Source organism: Amblyomma mixtum, chromosome 1 (genome assembly GCF_055824585.1).
Source record: "Amblyomma mixtum isolate Tamu chromosome 1, ASM5582458v1, whole genome shotgun sequence".
Taxonomy (NCBI): Eukaryota; Metazoa; Arthropoda; class Arachnida; order Ixodida; family Ixodidae; genus Amblyomma; species Amblyomma mixtum.
Genome location: NC_143012.1, coordinates 92,584,731 through 92,601,988, shown reverse-complemented (window position 1 = coordinate 92,601,988; position 17,258 = coordinate 92,584,731). Strand labels below are relative to the sequence as shown.

At 49.0% G+C, this 17,258-nt stretch overlaps 1 protein-coding gene across 1 annotated transcript; it reads left to right on the top strand.

Moving 5' to 3' along the window:
- The first annotated feature begins 3,934 nt into the window (after positions 1-3,934).
- Positions 3,935-16,591, top strand: LOC149367223 (endothelin-converting enzyme 1-like). Its single transcript, XM_089573341.1, has 5 exons — positions 3,935-4,071; positions 5,728-5,948; positions 11,230-11,297; positions 13,204-14,892; positions 16,124-16,591. The coding sequence occupies exons 1-5, from the start codon at positions 3,935-3,937 to the stop codon at positions 16,589-16,591; spliced, it is 2,583 nt and encodes an 860-aa protein (XP_089429467.1).
- Positions 16,592-17,258: the final 667 nt, after the last annotated feature.

The window sequence follows — 17,258 nt, the reverse complement described above, 5'->3', positions numbered from 1 at the left end:
AACCTGAATACAGTAGTTCTTCGGTTCATTGACGTGTAATTGAAATTGTAACTAAGCTCTTAGCTGGGAGGACAGCGTGACATCTGTGCGCTCCGTACATCGCGCAATTAGTGACGCACCCGGGGTAATAATGAAAGCTTGCAGGTAGCTTTCAATATTGGTATTCCTTTCAAAGGTTTCGTCTTTACATTATCCAAACGGTTGGAATACTCAAAAGAAATAGGTTTAAATTGATGGTTTGGGGGGTTTAACGTCCCAAAGCGACTCAGGATATGAGGGACGCCGTAGTGAAGGGCTCCGGAAATTTCGACCACCTGGGGTTCTTTCACGTGCGCTGCCATCGCACAGTACACGGGCCTCTAGAATTTCGCCTCCATCGAAATTCGATCGTCGCGGCCAGGGTCGAACCCGCGTCCTTTGGGATAGCAGGCGAGCGCCATAACTACTGAGCCACCGCGGTGGGGTCAAAAGAAATGGGGTTGTCAGGGGCGAATATATTTCTTGTTCGCGCAAAACTTCAGGGCAAGTTTCCTACACTTTGAAGGTGCTGCGTGATCAGCATACGTTTGGGAAGCCTTTGACAACTTACCGAAAAGTGAACCACGACCTTGCACAGTTTCCACTTAAAAATATAAAGAAGCTGCATATTCACAGACAGTTTTGTTGAGGTATAACGGCAAGCAGCTTCTCCTCGGGACTCTAGAATTTAGCAGTGACCACTTGGGCGTCAAAATACTCCGCAATTCAAAGCCTCTTATTACAAGCTCATTTTTCAGATTAAAGACAAAAATGAGAAGTTTTAGAACTTTACATGAAGAGCAGATGTAATGAGTCAAGGGAAAACCTTCTGTGAGAGTATGCTAAACTCTAAGAATGTTGGAATTTCCATGAGTTTCTCTGAAGGAAACCTACAGCCACCGAACCCAAAGGAGCGTACGAGTGTTTGTTTCCTAATTTGTGGGGTTCATCAATTGGAGATTAATAGTGTATTTAGTTTATCGCTTAAAGGTAACTGATAAGAAAGCAGAAGAAAAACTATTTTACGAAAAAATTATGCAATTCTTTTGCTGTGCAGTTGGGCAGTGCTTTTGCTTCGGCGTAGCAGGTCAGGTAGTCGCTCGCCACAATGGTTCACTCTTTCCACATGCTGAAATCAGGAAGGGGCAAGGAAGTCCATGTCGATCTGCTGGAAAGGCATTGAAGCTTACTCAGGTGTCGTGCTCGTCGTATCAGCGGCGTCTTTCGTCGCTGATTATTTTGATGGGTTTACACACAAAGCGGATCATCGATAGATAACCAGAGCCAATAATGCTTGCCTTGAATTCAGCGGAGAGTGCCAGAACACTCCATGTGCCCAGCTGTCGGCTCATTGTGTGAAGCCTGTATGCCTTCCCGAAGGCTAGTCGGGACGAATGGGAAGTAAGCGCTCTTTTTTTGATGCGAACTTCTTCGCGTGGGCATTGTTCGTTGCAAACGGGTTGTGAGAACACCCTGCCTTCTGTAGTCAATGCTGCGCGAAAGTGTTGGCACCGATAGGTCCAAGGAAGCCGTCGCCATCGTCGTCTTACAGGGGTGCATTTACACGGGTGTATGACAAGCAGTCAGCGTCAGAGTTGTTGCGTCCAGACCACGGTGAAGTGGTCCAGACTTGTAAATTACCGTGACAGACCTTCGGTTACCTTCTCCACGGTACGTTCTTGGAGTCGCAAGCTCCGGAGAGTCATCATCATCATCAGCCTGACTACACCCACTGCAGGGCAAAGGCCTCTCCCATGTCTCTCCAATTAACCCTGTCCTTTGTCAGTTGCCGCCACTGTATCCCCGCAAACTTCTTAATCTCATCCGCCCACCTAACTTTCTGCCGTCCCCTGCTACGTTTGCTTTCTCTTGGAATCCACTCCGTTACCCTTAAGGACCAGCGGTTATCTTGCCTTCGCATTACATGCCCTGCCCAAGCCCATTTCTTCTTCTTGATTTCAACTAAGATGTCATTAACCCGCGTTTGTTCCCTCACCCACTCCGCCCAATTCCGATCTCTTAACGTTACACCTATCATTTTCCTTTCCATAGCTCGCTGCGTTGTTCTTAACTTAAGCTGAACCCTCTTTGTTAGCCTCCACGTTTCTGCCCCATAGGTGAGTACCGGTAGGATACAGCTGTTGTATACTTTTCTCTTCAGGGATATTGGTATATATAGCCCCTATATATAGCCTTCATTGATTACGAGAAAGCATTTGACTCAGTGGAAACCTCAGCTGTCATGCAGGCATTGCGGAATCAGGGTGTGGAAGAGTGTTATGTGAAAATATTGGAAGATATTTATAACGATTGCACAGCTACTATAGTTCTCCGGAGAGTGAAAGGCCCTAGTGGCCTTTCAGGTTAGCAAGCCAGCTCAACGAGTAATGGTCGCTTAGAACTTTTAGTAGCCTTACGTAGAAGTCTTTCAGATAGGTACGCCCCAGAAAAAGACGAACACAAGGGGAGAGGACGACGGCACAACACAGACGAGTGCTATGGCAACTGAAAGTTCGGCTTGAGGGACAGAATAAAGCGAATCTTCAACAATAACGAAAAATGCGTAACCGACCTGTCCATTGTCCTGAAGATAATCTGACACATTCTGGGGCTTCCATGTCTCGAAGGGATCACCGATAGTGATCAACATGAGCTTATTTAACAGGAACCGGCTAACACATTGCTGCCACGAGCCATTTTCACTGATGATCGCCCTGGAAGTAGGCGCTGAATTTGGATGTTACCCAGACGATCGCGAGGTATTCTTTCTCAATCGTTGAGTACTTGGCCTCTGCCTTTGACAGATAGCGGATCGCGCAGGCCATGACTTTCTCTGTGCCGTTCTTCTTTTGGACAAGCACGGTGCCGACAGCCAAGCTGCTTGCGTCGGTATGCACCTCAGTGGCGCCGTCTTCATCAAAGTAGGCCAGTACTGGTGGCTCTGGCGGACAGCGTTTAAGTTCTCTGAAAGCTTTAACCGCGGCACTTCCTACAGGAACGAGACGTTTAACTTTGTCGGACACATCAAGGTTCGGCAGTGCGCGATAAGTTCTGAAAACAAAACAGCGATAGTATGCCCACAACCTGGGAAATCTGTCAACTGAATTTCTTGTGGGGAGGCGGTGAGAAGTTAGGGCCAGCGGATACCTTTGCTGGATCGGGCCGCACTCCGTTCTTTTTCCTGCACCTCGTTCTTTACACCTGCCCCGGTGCACCTTGCAGGTCGTCCACTTACCACTGCACACAGGGTTGTGGGAAAAATGCCCACCGCTGCAGGTGCCAGGTCAAATAATGATTGGCTGCGAAGGCTCGCTCGGGAAGTTCGACCTGGGCCTAAATACTAGATGGCAGCCCGGCCTTGCCGTTGCAGCGGAATTGCACATCGCTTAGCCGCTCCAGCCCACAGTTAAGAGTGGTATGAGAAACCACAGGGATCCATGAATGTAAAGCAGAGATTGATAAAGTTCGCATATAGGAGCATTAACTCAATATAGCTATCCGGACAACTTCCATCCGTGAACAACGGATCCGTTAACCGGGACTGAAGCGAAACTGAAATGCCATAGCACCTAATTTGCATTTGGCTGAACTACGCAAATCGATCGTCATTTTTTCTTTTCATTTTGCTGTTTTTAACGCCCACCATGTGCTAACTGGTCCTCCAAGAGTACATTAACAAGCCTCAACCATCTCCCGAGAAGCTTCAGAAGCAGGAATTTTCACTACATGGACAAACAAGAGAGTCAGAGCTCAAGTCGCCTACTTCGGAAATTGCCCGTGCAGCTGGAGCTGTTAAAACAAAGGAAGAGGATCGCCATTTCCGTGCGCGTGGTTTGGGCTGCGCGCGACAGAGAAGGCAGAAGAAGGTCTGACTGAGATCCGGCTGGACGCCACCCGACGAGCTCCTCCAGCCCCCATGTCTTCGATTGGCACCCGAAGCCGTTCCCATCGCGTTGGCCGCAAGTCGTCAAAGGCCACGGGCCGGCCACCCGACCAGGGCCACAGCACGACGCGGTCCCGGCCTGTCGCCGCACCACCAACCACGCTTCAAGGGTAAATATGTCGCCTTTCGGGGAAGGGACTGCAGCGTTTCTCAGCCGCAAGCGTTCCCGGCTATCGTATGTACGGCGACGTAACCAGGGGCTAAATGACGGCGGCTGCTGTTCCTCTTTGCCTTGGATACCCGCTCTCGAGTTAACCCCTAACACACCCTAACGAGGTCATCCTGCACCATCGCAAAGCTGCGAAATTGCGCAGGGCATCCTGCGCAGGAACACGCGTTCCGAACCTCAGAGCGACAAACCTTCCAGTTTTTTACAGCTGCTTAGCTCCCATTGCGGAAGCACGGACGAGGCCGCAACGTCAGAAGCTGACGGTCATATCTGCCTCATGAAAAGTGCAACTTGTCATGTGTTTCCTGGCAGCGGTTTAACTCGGAAGTGGGAAGCATAGGACTCCTAATCCAAATTGTCGCCAGAGTGCTAAATGACCATTTTGATGCATTTTTGTGATGACGCTGCAAAGTCACGTGACCAAGGTGCCCCCCCCCCCCCTGCCTCCTCGTTTGCTCTCTTTGAGAACACTCGCCAAAGCATGCCCGTGATATTTGGCTCACGACGCCGACGCCGACACCGGGTTTCTTGGAGAACGGGGCCTTTAACGCTTTCGCGTTAACATGTGTCCGTTAGGAGGTTAAGGGACGTTTGATCGCTTTCGCGATATTCGGAGTCCGCACAGGTGTGAATGCTTTGCTCATTTCACAGGTGCGATATAATGATCGATCCCATGGCTTCACAGTCGATCGGACGGCGGCGCGTGAGCGCCCCCTTACAGTGTGCCGGCTGAATTAATCAAATGTCCACATCGGCTGGCGCGGATCTAACCAAGGAAGAATTCCTGTTAGAAAGAAACCCCTCTACCTACGTAGCATGTATAATGGCTGTATGGGCGCCGCGGCAGCTCAGTGGCTATGGCGCTCGGCTGCTCGCCCAAAAAAACGCGGGTTCGATCCCGGCTGCGGCCATCGAATTTCGATGGAGGCGAAATTCTAGAGGCCCGTGTACTGTGCGATGTCAGTGCACCTTAAAGAACCCCAGGGGGTCGAAATTTCCGGAGCCCTTCACTACGGCGTCCCTTATAGCCTTAGTCGGTTTGGGACGTTAAACACCAATAAACCAAACCTAATGGCTGCCCATAAATAATGCGATAGCGTTAAAGGTCTCATTGTCCAGAAAATTTGGAGTCGGCGTTGTGAGCGTTAAATAGCGGCATGACCCCGTATTTCGCGCCGTTTTCCTTGTGCATGAATTAAGGGTAACAGCTGATTTCTAACATAGCATTACATTCTCCTGTCCGAACAGCTCCTAAAGTCGCACACAGTGCCAATGATGGTTGCAAAGCGCTTACTGTTGTACATTTTTCTAGTGGGTGCTCATAGAAAAAAAACAATAGAAATTTAACAGAAATTAGGCATCATATTTGTGCTGAGTATTTGGGCACAGACATTCTGTTGAGTGTTGTGTAAACTCAACGCAAGTTCAATTTCCATTGAATTTCTGTTGGCTCAACACATGGTCAACATTGCGTCAACAGAAATTCAAAGGTCATTTTTGTAATGGGGAGAAAATGTCGCTTGCGCCGAAATTCCATGTTTAGCAGCAGAACAATGTTCGGTCAGCCGACATCTGCTCTTTCTTTTATCCTGGACAGGCCACCCACCAGTGACGTAACGCCCACGTTGCTATGCGCCAGTGCGAACGAGGAGCACGAAACCGACGTCCTGCCTGGGACCATTTCCAACGTGGCCGCCTCCCCTGTAGCAGTGTCATCGCCAGAGGCGGTGGTCTGCGCGTCGCCGGTGCCGGACGGGAACGCCGCATCTTTCCAGGATCCCTCGAAGCTCAGCGCACGATCGCCGACGGGTCAGGCCGGCTCCAGTGAGTGCTGTGGTGTTGTGTATGGTGTAACACGACATATCATCACCATCTTCCTCAGCCTATGTCCGCTGCAGGACAAATGCCTCTCCCATATCCATCCAGTTAAGGCTTGTCTTCTGCCAGCTGCGACCACCTCAGCTCCGCCGCTTCCTAATGTCTGCTGGTTTTAGTTCTGTCTTCTCAAAATTATTGCGGATAGCCTCCGAGGCTTTCTTGTCGTACGTTCCCGACGGCAGGGCCACAAAGCCCCCTTCCTTATCCACCTGAACGAGTCGCAGATCGTTGTCCTTAAAGAAGCGCACAATTTTTCTTGTTGGCGTTTTGATGCGGGGACCTCTAGAAGGAACAGTCCTGATGAGAGAGTCGACTCCCTCCAGAAGACACCTTTCCTTATCCTCCGGGTCGGCCTTGTGGGAAATTCTTCTCGTCAGTGCCAGGAGCTCATGGCCTTTAACTTCCGGCTCCAAGCTGTACTTTGGTCCTTTCCTGAGGACGCTAGCGATGTCCTCCGGAATGTGGATGTCGTAAAGAACCTCGGGAGCAGAACTTTCATCTTTGCTTTCTTTGCTTCCCTTGGTTATCTTTGCGAGAGTTTGCCTCCACAAAAATTCTGCCGACTGGGCGGCTAGCTTCATCAGAGATTGAAGCTTAATGGCGGCGATATGCGCTTTTGATTCCAAGCAATAAAAAATGGCCAAACGTGCTATCCATTTCATGTGCCTTGAGTCATCCCTAAGAAAGTCCTGCTGTCACAAGTCGCAGCAAAGCTTTCACGATGAGATCACGAAGCTAAAACAGGCAGTCTATCCCCAGATAGTAGTGAGTTCAGTTGCCGAAGCTCTTCTCAAGAAGATTAAACGAGAAAGGAATAGGAACCAGTCAATGGTTACAGTTGCACAAAAGAAAGTGAGGCCTGTATTCTTTCCATATTATCATAAAGTGGCTCATAACCTCAAGCGCGTTGCTAACAAGTTTAAGGTACCCGTGGTTACTCCGGCCCCAAGGAAACTCTCTTCACTGTGTTGTCTAGTTTCTCAAGATGGTAGCCGCAACTCAGACGGCAAAATCAAACATGATAACAAGTTTGTGGAGTGTGAAAAAGGGGTAGTGTACAAAAGTTCCGTTTAAGTGTGGGAAGGTGTACATTGGGCAGTCGGGCCGATGTGTTAATGAGCGGCTAAGGGAACACAATTTGTCTTTTAGGAACGGTATCGCTTCGCACCTGCCGGCGCACATCAGTGAGTGTGGAAAAGATAATGACGAAAAAACAGGAAACAAGAAAATTATGTGATGCAACGCTCTAAGGCCCTAGCACCTTGCGCAGGAGCACTGACACGCTTGCGCGAGAATTGGCTGAATCCTACCATATTAGGAAAAGCGGTAGTTCATGTATTTGTACACCATCTGTGACAATGTATGACAAAGATTTTGCCTTTTTAGATAAATTAAATAAGAGGTGAATCGCCTGTGCCCTTCCTATGTGCGTTTCCCGGGTATTTGGCTTGCACGTGTCATCGATGATTATCCACTTTTTTTTTAGGTATAAATGTCGGGTACTTTTCTCGAACAGTTGAAAGTTTGCGCTCCGTCCTGTCTCCCTTGTCTTATTGTGTCGTCTTTGTGTGCGCAAAACAGAATTCTGACAATGAACCAACTAGCCCCACAATGCATATTACTGGAATTCTTAGTTTCACTTTACCCAGATGCGCTTCTATTTAACGAACATCGGTCATATTGCCTTCGCATACCTGCCCTGCCCACGCCCATATGTCCTTCTCGATTTCGTCCAGGATGTCACAAACTCGCGTTTGTTCGCTGACCTACCCTGCCCTCTAACATTTATCAATTTCTTTTCAATAGCTCGCTGCGCTCTACTCAAATTATGCTCAACCCTTTTCGTTAGCATTGATGTTTCTTCCCATACGCTAGAACATATAAGATAGGGCTGCTATACGCTTTTCTCTTGGAGAATATTAGCAAACTGCCATTCATCACTTTAGAGTACCTGCCAAATGCACTCCACTCTGAATTTATTCTCCTAGTTATTTCAGTGTAGTGACCGGACCAGTGGTCCCTACCTGTGCTCAGTGGATGTGTTCACTGAACTTTTCGATGATACGCTACTTAGTGCAAACTATTGTTTCTTTCCATACTGTCGGACATTACTTTGTGTTTCTTGACATTAACTTTTCCCTTACCTAGTTCTCGAATCATTGCGGTTGGTCCGCCGAGTTATTTATAGAAGCTATGTCATCAGCAAATTAGGGATTAGGGAGAGGGTTAATTGGAGAGCCATATGGGAAAGGCCTTTGCCCTGAAGTAGGCGTCGTCAGGCTGATGATGATGATGATAAAGATATTCTCGATTAACCTTTATGCCCAAGTTTCCGCAACCCAGTTATCTGATGTAAACTTGCTATCAATGGTAGTGGTGAGACCCTTTCTCCCTGTCTGGCACCCTTCCTCTTTGGTTTTTTTTTTTTCAATTTTCGTGCACAAAGCTTTGGTCGCTGTGCAAACACTATACATGGTGTGTACACAAAATTTTAAGAAATTTTAAAAATTGGCTCTGTGTTAGAAAACTGCCTTTTTCACCATAGCAATGTCAGCTGCGTAAGAACCCCAGGTGCTCAAAATTTCCGAAACCCTTCACTACGGCGTCGCTCATAGCCTGAGTCGCTTTGGGACGGTAAACCCCATAAACCTATAAAACCTTTATTTTTTGAGACGCACATGGGTGAAGTGGCGGGTGTTCACTGATGGAAGAGGCACTTAGGGGAGAGTGTTCCAAGTGGTTTGGAGGGGCCTTAAGTATAGCGGGATGAACTCTACCAATACTTTCACCAGTGCGTACCGTCAATGGGACGCGGTTCAGCTCTACAGGGAGGAAAAGCGGAAGACGCCCGGGGCCGTAGCAACGCAGGGTCACTAGGCGTACAGCTACTCAGGAAGGAATACAAAGTCAGGCTGAAGGTGCGTAGGAGGCGCAGGACCAAACAAAATTGGCTATGGAACTCCGGGGACGCTTATCACTGAGATACATCTAAATATAAGGTGGCATAAGGGTAAACTAATACACTTGAAGATATCGTTATTCAGTGGTGGTGGTGGAAAAAACTTTTTTTTAGCAACCTTTAGCAGGAATCCGCTGAGGGTAGGGATAAGGCAAGGAGGGGTTGCAGGAGACAGGTGGGCCCTCGCTGTCGCACTAGATGCTAGGGGCCCGTGAGCCCTGGTGACCTGACGGTGCTTATGTGCCGCGCGACAGATCACGGTGGAGATCACAGCGCCCCTTGATTTAGGAATTGATTCTTGGTTTTTGAGGCAAGGAAACGGCGCAGTAATTGTCTCACATCTTGGTGGACACCCGAACCGCGCCGTAAGGGAAGGAAAGAAGGTCGGAGGGAAAGAACACGGAAGTAGGAGCCGTGGTGGATGGCTCCGGAAGAATTTAGACGCCAGGGAACCTTTAACAAGCACTGACATCCCACTGCACACAGGTGCCATTGCGTTTCGCGTCCATTGGAATGTCGAGCGGTTTGAACCCGGGAACTCCGGATCAGCAGCCAAGTACGCTAACTATTGAGTCACCGCAGCGGGTCCTCGATGTAGGAAGAATGGAAACGACATAAAAGAGCTCCGATTTCAGGTCTTGTAAACAAGAGCGCTATGTTTTAAGCTGCGCCATGAATCGAAACAGAAACTGGGATTTTTTATTACCAATAAATAGCCACTAGAAACTAATTACAGCAGCCATTCCGGAGCCGACGTGAAGCATTACGCAAGCTATTATAGCCTTTAAAAGCACTGCGCCTCCTTACCGTATTCATCCCCATACCATTGCGTGTTGGCAGGCAGCAGTGGCTTTCAGCACAAGTATCGCCGTCATTGCAGCCAGCTACCGCTGAATTTGCTGCAAACAACTCATGGCAGAGCTATAAATTTCTATTTCCGACATTCACTCTAGAGAAGATGATTTCAGACGTTTCGCTCTCTGAAATGTTTTTCGTTGCAGCATTGAACATTCATTCATGCCAATTCCTTACGGTTTCTTCCCCACGGTAGTCGTTTTAAAAAAGACATTACTGCACCTTGATCATTGAACTCTGACACGGTCGAAATAAAAAGGGAAAAGTACTGCTAAAAAGCTTCGCAGTCGTACTGAGCAAGACGGACTGATTAAATGATGCTTTCCCACGGCGCTATCTTCTCACGTTAGTACTTCGGACTCGGAAGTTGATTCAGTCATTTGCAGCTATCTCTCAAAGAAATGTCGTTTTCACGCATCCGGCACCGTAAATCTTTAAAAGCAATTGAGTTTCTTATCGCTGTGGCTCCTGACTCAATGCGGCGAGCATTCTTCCATACGTCGGGGCAGCTGTGTAATGGTTGTGTACCAGCTGCTGCACTTTGTTGGACCCAAATGTCCGTAATTCTTTGCAGCGCAAAATATGACACCTCATAAAGGTGTACTCGAAGTGCACCGCTCCCGTCTTCTCGCTCAGTATCCCCTGTGCGTCCACCTTCTCGTTCACTGTCACGAAAACCCCGTCGGTCCCGACGATGTCCGAGACGAAATTCCCTGATAGTTTGAGAGAGTTCACGCGACCTCATGAGGTCTACGCAACCAGCCGTGATTAGCCACTCTTATCGGTAGATATAGGTCGCTCGACATTGCGGCGACCTCAGCATCCTGCCCACTTTTGCAGATGACAATATGAGCACCGGATTGGGAGCAATCCGCCCACCGTACGTGGCACGCTGCATTAAAATTGATGATTGGTCTATAGAGGGCACGTGGCCGTGTCACGTCATCACAGCTTACCTACATTGAATAGGTTGGGGCAACCGAAAAGGAAATAAAAATAATAGGCCCCTGCCTGCACCGGTGGCCGGTGGCTACCTATACCCACTGGGTGCGCGACAGGGGGCAGGTATAGTAAGGTAAAGCAGAACAAATAATTTCGCATGTGGCCACCAGCTCTGCAAGTGGATGGAGCAGCGGGGAGAACGGGATCTGTAATACTATCGCATGACACTCTTAAGGTAGGTTAAGCTTCGTCCAAGTTTTATTTTTGTACTCTATCTTCAAGCAGTGAAATCACCTGCATCGCGGAGAGTACACTGTTGTTTCTGCAGCTAAGAAAAAGAAATAGCCAGTTCAGCCATTCGTAACAGCAGATGATTTAAGTATTACAAAACACGAGTCCGTTGGGCAGCAACACCTGTTAGCGGTGTTCTCATCTTCTGCCATCTTCTTTTTTTTTCACTAGAAGCCCCCAAGAAGCTCACCAGGCGGAGGTGTGCAGAACAGGCGGAAGCCCTGAAGGGACTCCAGGAAATGGTATGCGGCGGCTTCCTCCAGAGAAATTCTCACCGTGCAGCATAAAATTGTTTTGATAAGCTCAGCTTTGTCGGGATGCAGTGCGGCAAAACACAGAGCCTCCAGTAAAGCTGGCTAGCGAGAAGTAAGCAGAACTGCAATCGTCAGAGGATTCAGACAAAGGCCGTTCGCCTAACAACGTGTGATTTTGAGTCATCTTTGCAAAGGGTCACAGGTTACCGAGTCATGGGGCCTATAATCATAGGCATGAAGGGTCATTGTTGAGTAATGGGGTCACTGAGATCCTGCATTGAAAAGGGGATGACTGTCTTAATAAATAGCTTATTGGATCACGTGACTCTTCGAATATTGATAGGTTGCATGAGAATACTTAACGGAACGATTCAAACATATGATGTGACTTATTTAAATAAGAGGCCAGGTTTCGTCATCGTGACTCAACTCTTGTCATTATTTGCAAACAATACCATCTCTGCACACTTGCCGAGCTGAGCAAAAATTGACAATGAAACTCACTGAATTGAATAGGGCGCTCTGGCGAGTCGGTGTTGTAGCCAAAGTTTAGTTTCTCCGATTCCTTGCTTCTTTCGCGTAAAGTTTATTTTTTCCCCCGATAAGACATCAGTATTATTCTCCACGGTTTACACTCAGAAATATCCTTCATTATGACAGAATTCCCTGTTTTCAAGTTGCGTGGTGCTCTTGCGGTACTTTCTCCGCTACTGGGGATCCGGAGACATGCTAAAATCACTTTTCGAAATGTGAGCAGCTCTGACTGGTTTGGACATAAGAACGCACCTGGTTTAAACTATACGTTCGATTTGTAGTAGACAGCAACCCAATCAGCCAGCAATGTTCTAGCATGGCGCAAAAACCACTGGTGCTGTGGTAACTGACGATCATCGACGCTAGCAGCTATATAGTACCGGAAAGTGGCATGCTTAACGGAAACATTGCACTCCGAAGACGAATATAAGCGTAACTTTTTCAGTTTACTTAAACTGAAAAATTCACCGCCTAGAATGCCAAAATTGAGTGAAGGTGATGCTTGTTGACATAAACATCTTTTTCCTCTGGTTAGAATTGTTTAGGCTGGGCCTTCCCTGATGTTGCCTATCAAATTTGCGTTGTCGTATACGTACGAAAGGAAAATGTGATTATCGTGTGGTGTGAAACGGAAGGATTTGAGAATTATGTTTGAAATGAGGAAGGCCGCCACGAATTTTGCTTTTAGCGATGTTTTCCAATGTGAACCTACTTTTGTCGTAGGAAGCATATGGCATTTCTGACACGCAGCGGATTGGTAACTTCCTAATAGTGTAACTGCTTATGCCACAAAATCCAGTGAATGGCAGTTGCCTGCTTTCCTGCTGACCGCCATGCCCAGAGGACAGCTGTAAAATAGGTATAACAAAGTATAACCAGGGTCCTCACTAACTGACAACCGCCACGCCAACTTTACACGGTTACGATTTTTTCAGTCTGAGCCCCTTAAGCCTCGGCTGCTTTATCAGTTCTGTCAACGTAAAATTGTAAGCAATTCGGTGCAAAATTCAAATATTTATTTGGAGCCTCGAGTACTTATTACGAAGCCATATCGAAAAATGTTCTAGCGAAAGAATGCAGCGAAAGAGCAGAGGCAAGAATTCGGCTTTATCGTTACATCGACTTGTCATTGGTGGTGCTGTAATCAACGCCCTAATTACTCATATCAAAGCCAAATGTACTAGTTTTGACGGATGTGGAGATCAACTATCAGTGATTACTGGCTCCGCTTAGAAAAGTTTTTTCCAAGTTCATAGCATCGCAGAATGATGTCATCCGCTGTTAGCAAGCTCTTGGGATCTTGAGATGTGCTACCTACTGGCTTTAGGGAATTCATTTACGGAATGTCATTCTTCCGCAGGTGAGCGCCGGGTCTCCGTTTTCACCATCGCCGCGCCGATTAACTGGACGAAAACTTGTCCCCGTGAGGAAGACGGCAGCTATCGTATTTCTGCTCTTCGTCGTCACCATCTTCGTCGCGGTGGTCTTCTACCTTGCGTCGACAATGCCCAGTCGCCGCGTTGTACCCACGGTTTGCACCACACGGGCTTGCCTGGATCACGCAGAGGCACTGGGCCTGAAACGAGACAAGACACCAGAAGCCTGCGAAGATTTCGGCCAGTTTGTGTGCTCCGGATGGCTGAACGACGACACCCGGCCTAGTGTGTCCGCGCCACTTGTTCGCCTGGCGTACTGGCTACTGGAGCGATCACAGCTTCGTGAGGACCCTCGTCGGCCCCTCAGCAAAAGAGTGAGGGTGATGATGGACGCCTGTCTTCGCCGGGAAGACCCCGCTGCAGACATTGATGACTCCAAAAACCTAATCGAATTCATGAGCAAAGAGTTGTTCCCCTGGCTGCTGGACCCCACCGATGCTCGGCTTGGAGGCACCGATGATTACTCAGTACCCTTGCGGACTCTGGTGAACCTGTCCGTCCTGTGGGCCATGCCGTTGTGGTTCTATGTTGACCTCATAGAGCCATGGCACGGCACCCCTCACCAGCGGTCGGTATCCATGAGCCCATCGGGCATACCATTCATTACTGCAATAATTCATCGCGAGGTTAATAAGCACGAAGGCTTCTATAACTCAGTCGTCGACTGGATCTTATCCGGAACCTTTGGAGAAAGAACCGCCTTTCCTGCATTTGTTGAATTCGCAAAGGCTAGCAATGACATCCAGCGCTCTATCCTCGGAAACCTGTCGCTCTTTTTCGGCGCCACACACCCCAGGCCTCGTTTTCTGCTGATTCGTCATTTACCACCTGTGGTGTCAAATCTCCGAGCTCGTGACTGGGTCGAGGCCCTGCAATCTGCCTTCAACATCAAACCGCCTCTGAATGAAGAGGACACACTCATCGCCACAAAAGGCAACCTGCTAGATGCCATGCGTGTCCTCTTCACTTCTTACTCGGCGCAGGAGTTGACCTTTCATACGGCGTGGTGGTTCATCCAGCTCCTCACCCCTATCACTAGTAGCTCGGTGCGAGACATCTTCATGAAACACCCGCTGTCCGAGATCTACTATCCGGTCGTTTGCAGTATAAACGCTGTCCCTGTGTACACAGTGCTTTTCTCAGGCGCCGACGACAGCCTAATGCCGCAAGTACAGAGGCGTGCCGTTTCGGCCCTCTTGAGCACTTTGCACAAGACGGCTCTAATAGAGGTCGGCTCCTGGTCCACCCTGGACACCAAAGTGGTTCGTGCTGTCACCACGCGGCTGCAGAACACCAGCACCGTGATATGGCCCCCGGAACAGTACATGACAAGCCGGAGCCTGGATATCCTTTACGGGCGCGACTACGAAATGGAGCAGAGCTTCTTCGGCCATTGGCGCATGAGTCGCGAGCAGCTGCAGAAGTCACTCGGCAGTGATGAGTACCAGGCGAGCCTGCGGTTGTTTCGCTTGCAGTCCGCCCACCTGGCTGCGTACAGCCCCGTGACAAATGTGATTTCCGTAGGGGTGGCTGCACTCGCCGCGCCGTATTATGCCTACGAAGGCACGGACGCCATGGCCTACGGGGGCCTCGGATTCATGTACGCCATGCAGGTAAGTGGAGGGGCTGCAGGTTTTAAGATCTGCTCTGGGGAAACAGGGGGCTTTGACTAATTAACGCCAGCAACGTGTTGGAACTGTAAGTTGAAGGAATGGGGCGCACAGCGGGAGTCTATTGTTCCTCTACTGCTGCTGTACAACTAGACCACGTAAGCGGTGGCCTTGTGGAAGAGCATCTCCTTCGCTTTGAGGAAGTTCTAGGTTGGATGTCCAGCTGCGGCGGGTACCCATAAAATTTGAACAGGCGCAAGATTTCCCTCTGCCTGGTGCTCGGCTCTTCTAAGGTGAAATGCTAGGAGAACGGCCTTTGTTCACTTCGCATGCACTGGGTTGAAATGCTAACCTCGAGGTACCGAAATCTTCTTCTTGCGGTCATGAGCGCTGTGGCCCTTATTCGGAGCGCCTGTTCAAGACCACAGTGAGGGGTTTTGAAAGCGCAGGCTCCATTCGCAAGATATTCATGTGTGGGAAGCCGAGCAGCAGGCCGGACTATGGCTTGTGCGGCCTCAATCTATCAGACAAAAGCGGTGAAGTATGAGGCCGCCAGAGGACCCCAGGCAGGTGAAGGGACCCATTAACAATATCGCGTCATAGCCTTAAGTCGGAACTTAAAAGTCTGCCCTAATTTTTGTACGTATGCCGATTGGTGTTAAGCTGGAATTCGGAGTAATATACCTTTACGCGACACGTTGGTTTTACAAAACAAACCTTCAGGCATGTTCCTTCGTAGTCTCGCTGCCTTCATTCCAGTGACCGCCTGAGTGGCAGCTGATGATTTGAATGTTCGTTCCGCATACATACTTGTACAACGCTGTTGAAACCGCATATTCACTGCGCATTTTACAGCATCAGTTATTTTGCTCTCATAGGAGCGAACAACTGAAATTCAAGATTGGGTGATGGTGTTTTTGATGAAATTGCTGCACTCTTGAGCCGCCGGACACATTTGAATCAGGATATCTGCTGTATTCTCTGCTGCAGTGTATTCCCTGTTAGTGCTGACCTTCTTTAAGGATTGTTAGTTATTACCAAATCCAAGGGAAAGCACTTTTTTACTGACTGGTTTCCTCGACGGATGAAGCCAATAGAAAAAAGGTGCCTAACAGTCTACGATATGTATGTATATCTCATTGTCACAGCTCTAAGCTTGAAGCTACAGTAGCGTTCGTAACAACCTCCCCTAACCCGACATTCCATTACTGTCCCGCCTCATCGGCTCTCGCAGCTCGCGCGCACCATCAACGCGCTCACGGTTCTGCTCAGCGATGACATGACCCAGACACCGTGGAATCCGGCTTCGTCCACCGTCAACCCTAGCGAAGGGAGCACCCACAACATCGGGTCACCCGGGCGAGCCCTGTGGGAGCTGGGCAGGTGCTCGGCTGACGTCACTTCCGGTGGCAACGTGACGGCGCTGTTCCCCCTCCTTCCGGCGCTGAAGATCGCGCACGCGGCCTACCTCCGCTTCCGCAGCGAAGATCGGGACCTGCGGCTTCGAGGCATGGAGGAGTACAGCGCGGAGCAGGTCTTCTTCCTCACGGCCTGCCACGTGACCTGCTGGGAGAGAAGCGACTACCGCCGCGTGTCGCCCGAATGCACCGAAACCATGCGCAACTTCGAACCGTTCGCAAAGGCCTTCAGCTGTCCCGCGGGGTCACCCATGAACCCGAAGCACAAATGCGCCTTCCTGTGAGCGCGCAGTCGTTGATGTCAAGTGGGACGCATACAAGACATTTTTGCGGTAGCGCTGATGCAACGCGCATCTCGTGTGCCTAATATCTTGTCCACATTGTATTTTGAGACTTTCGTGAAGCGAGCTTTGTTTGAGCGCCTTTCTTTTCAACAAGCTAAGTGAGTGCCAATCAGTCCCGTAGCCCGTAACTTGACCAAAGCCCCTAGGGACTTTAGATGAAACTATTTGTTCGAAGGGGCTTCTACTTTGTGGAGGCGTTTAGAGTTTTGGCCTCAGGTTATTTGCGTCGTAGTATTTCAACTGCCTGCCTATAGAAATTTTCCTTGTGCTTATGTTAATCTTTTGCCTATATTGTTTTTACTCTTTGACGCAGATGCTAACGGTGTACAGATATTTTTCATTGCTTATTAGTTTTGGTGATGAGCAATGCTATCAACACAGCGGGAGCCTTTTTTTGCCGCTAGATTTGCTGCTACCAATTCAGATGCGCAAGAGAAGAACAGGCACTGTGGTTTTAGTGTCCTCAGAGAGGGTGCGTCGAAGCTTTGAGTACCTCCTTTTAAAGCGTGCTTAAACCTGTCCCAGGCTTGTCATCGATGCATAGAATGAGGTTTATCTCATTGGCTATGAAGACGGAAAGATTCCACGAAGTACCTAGGGGTTTTTT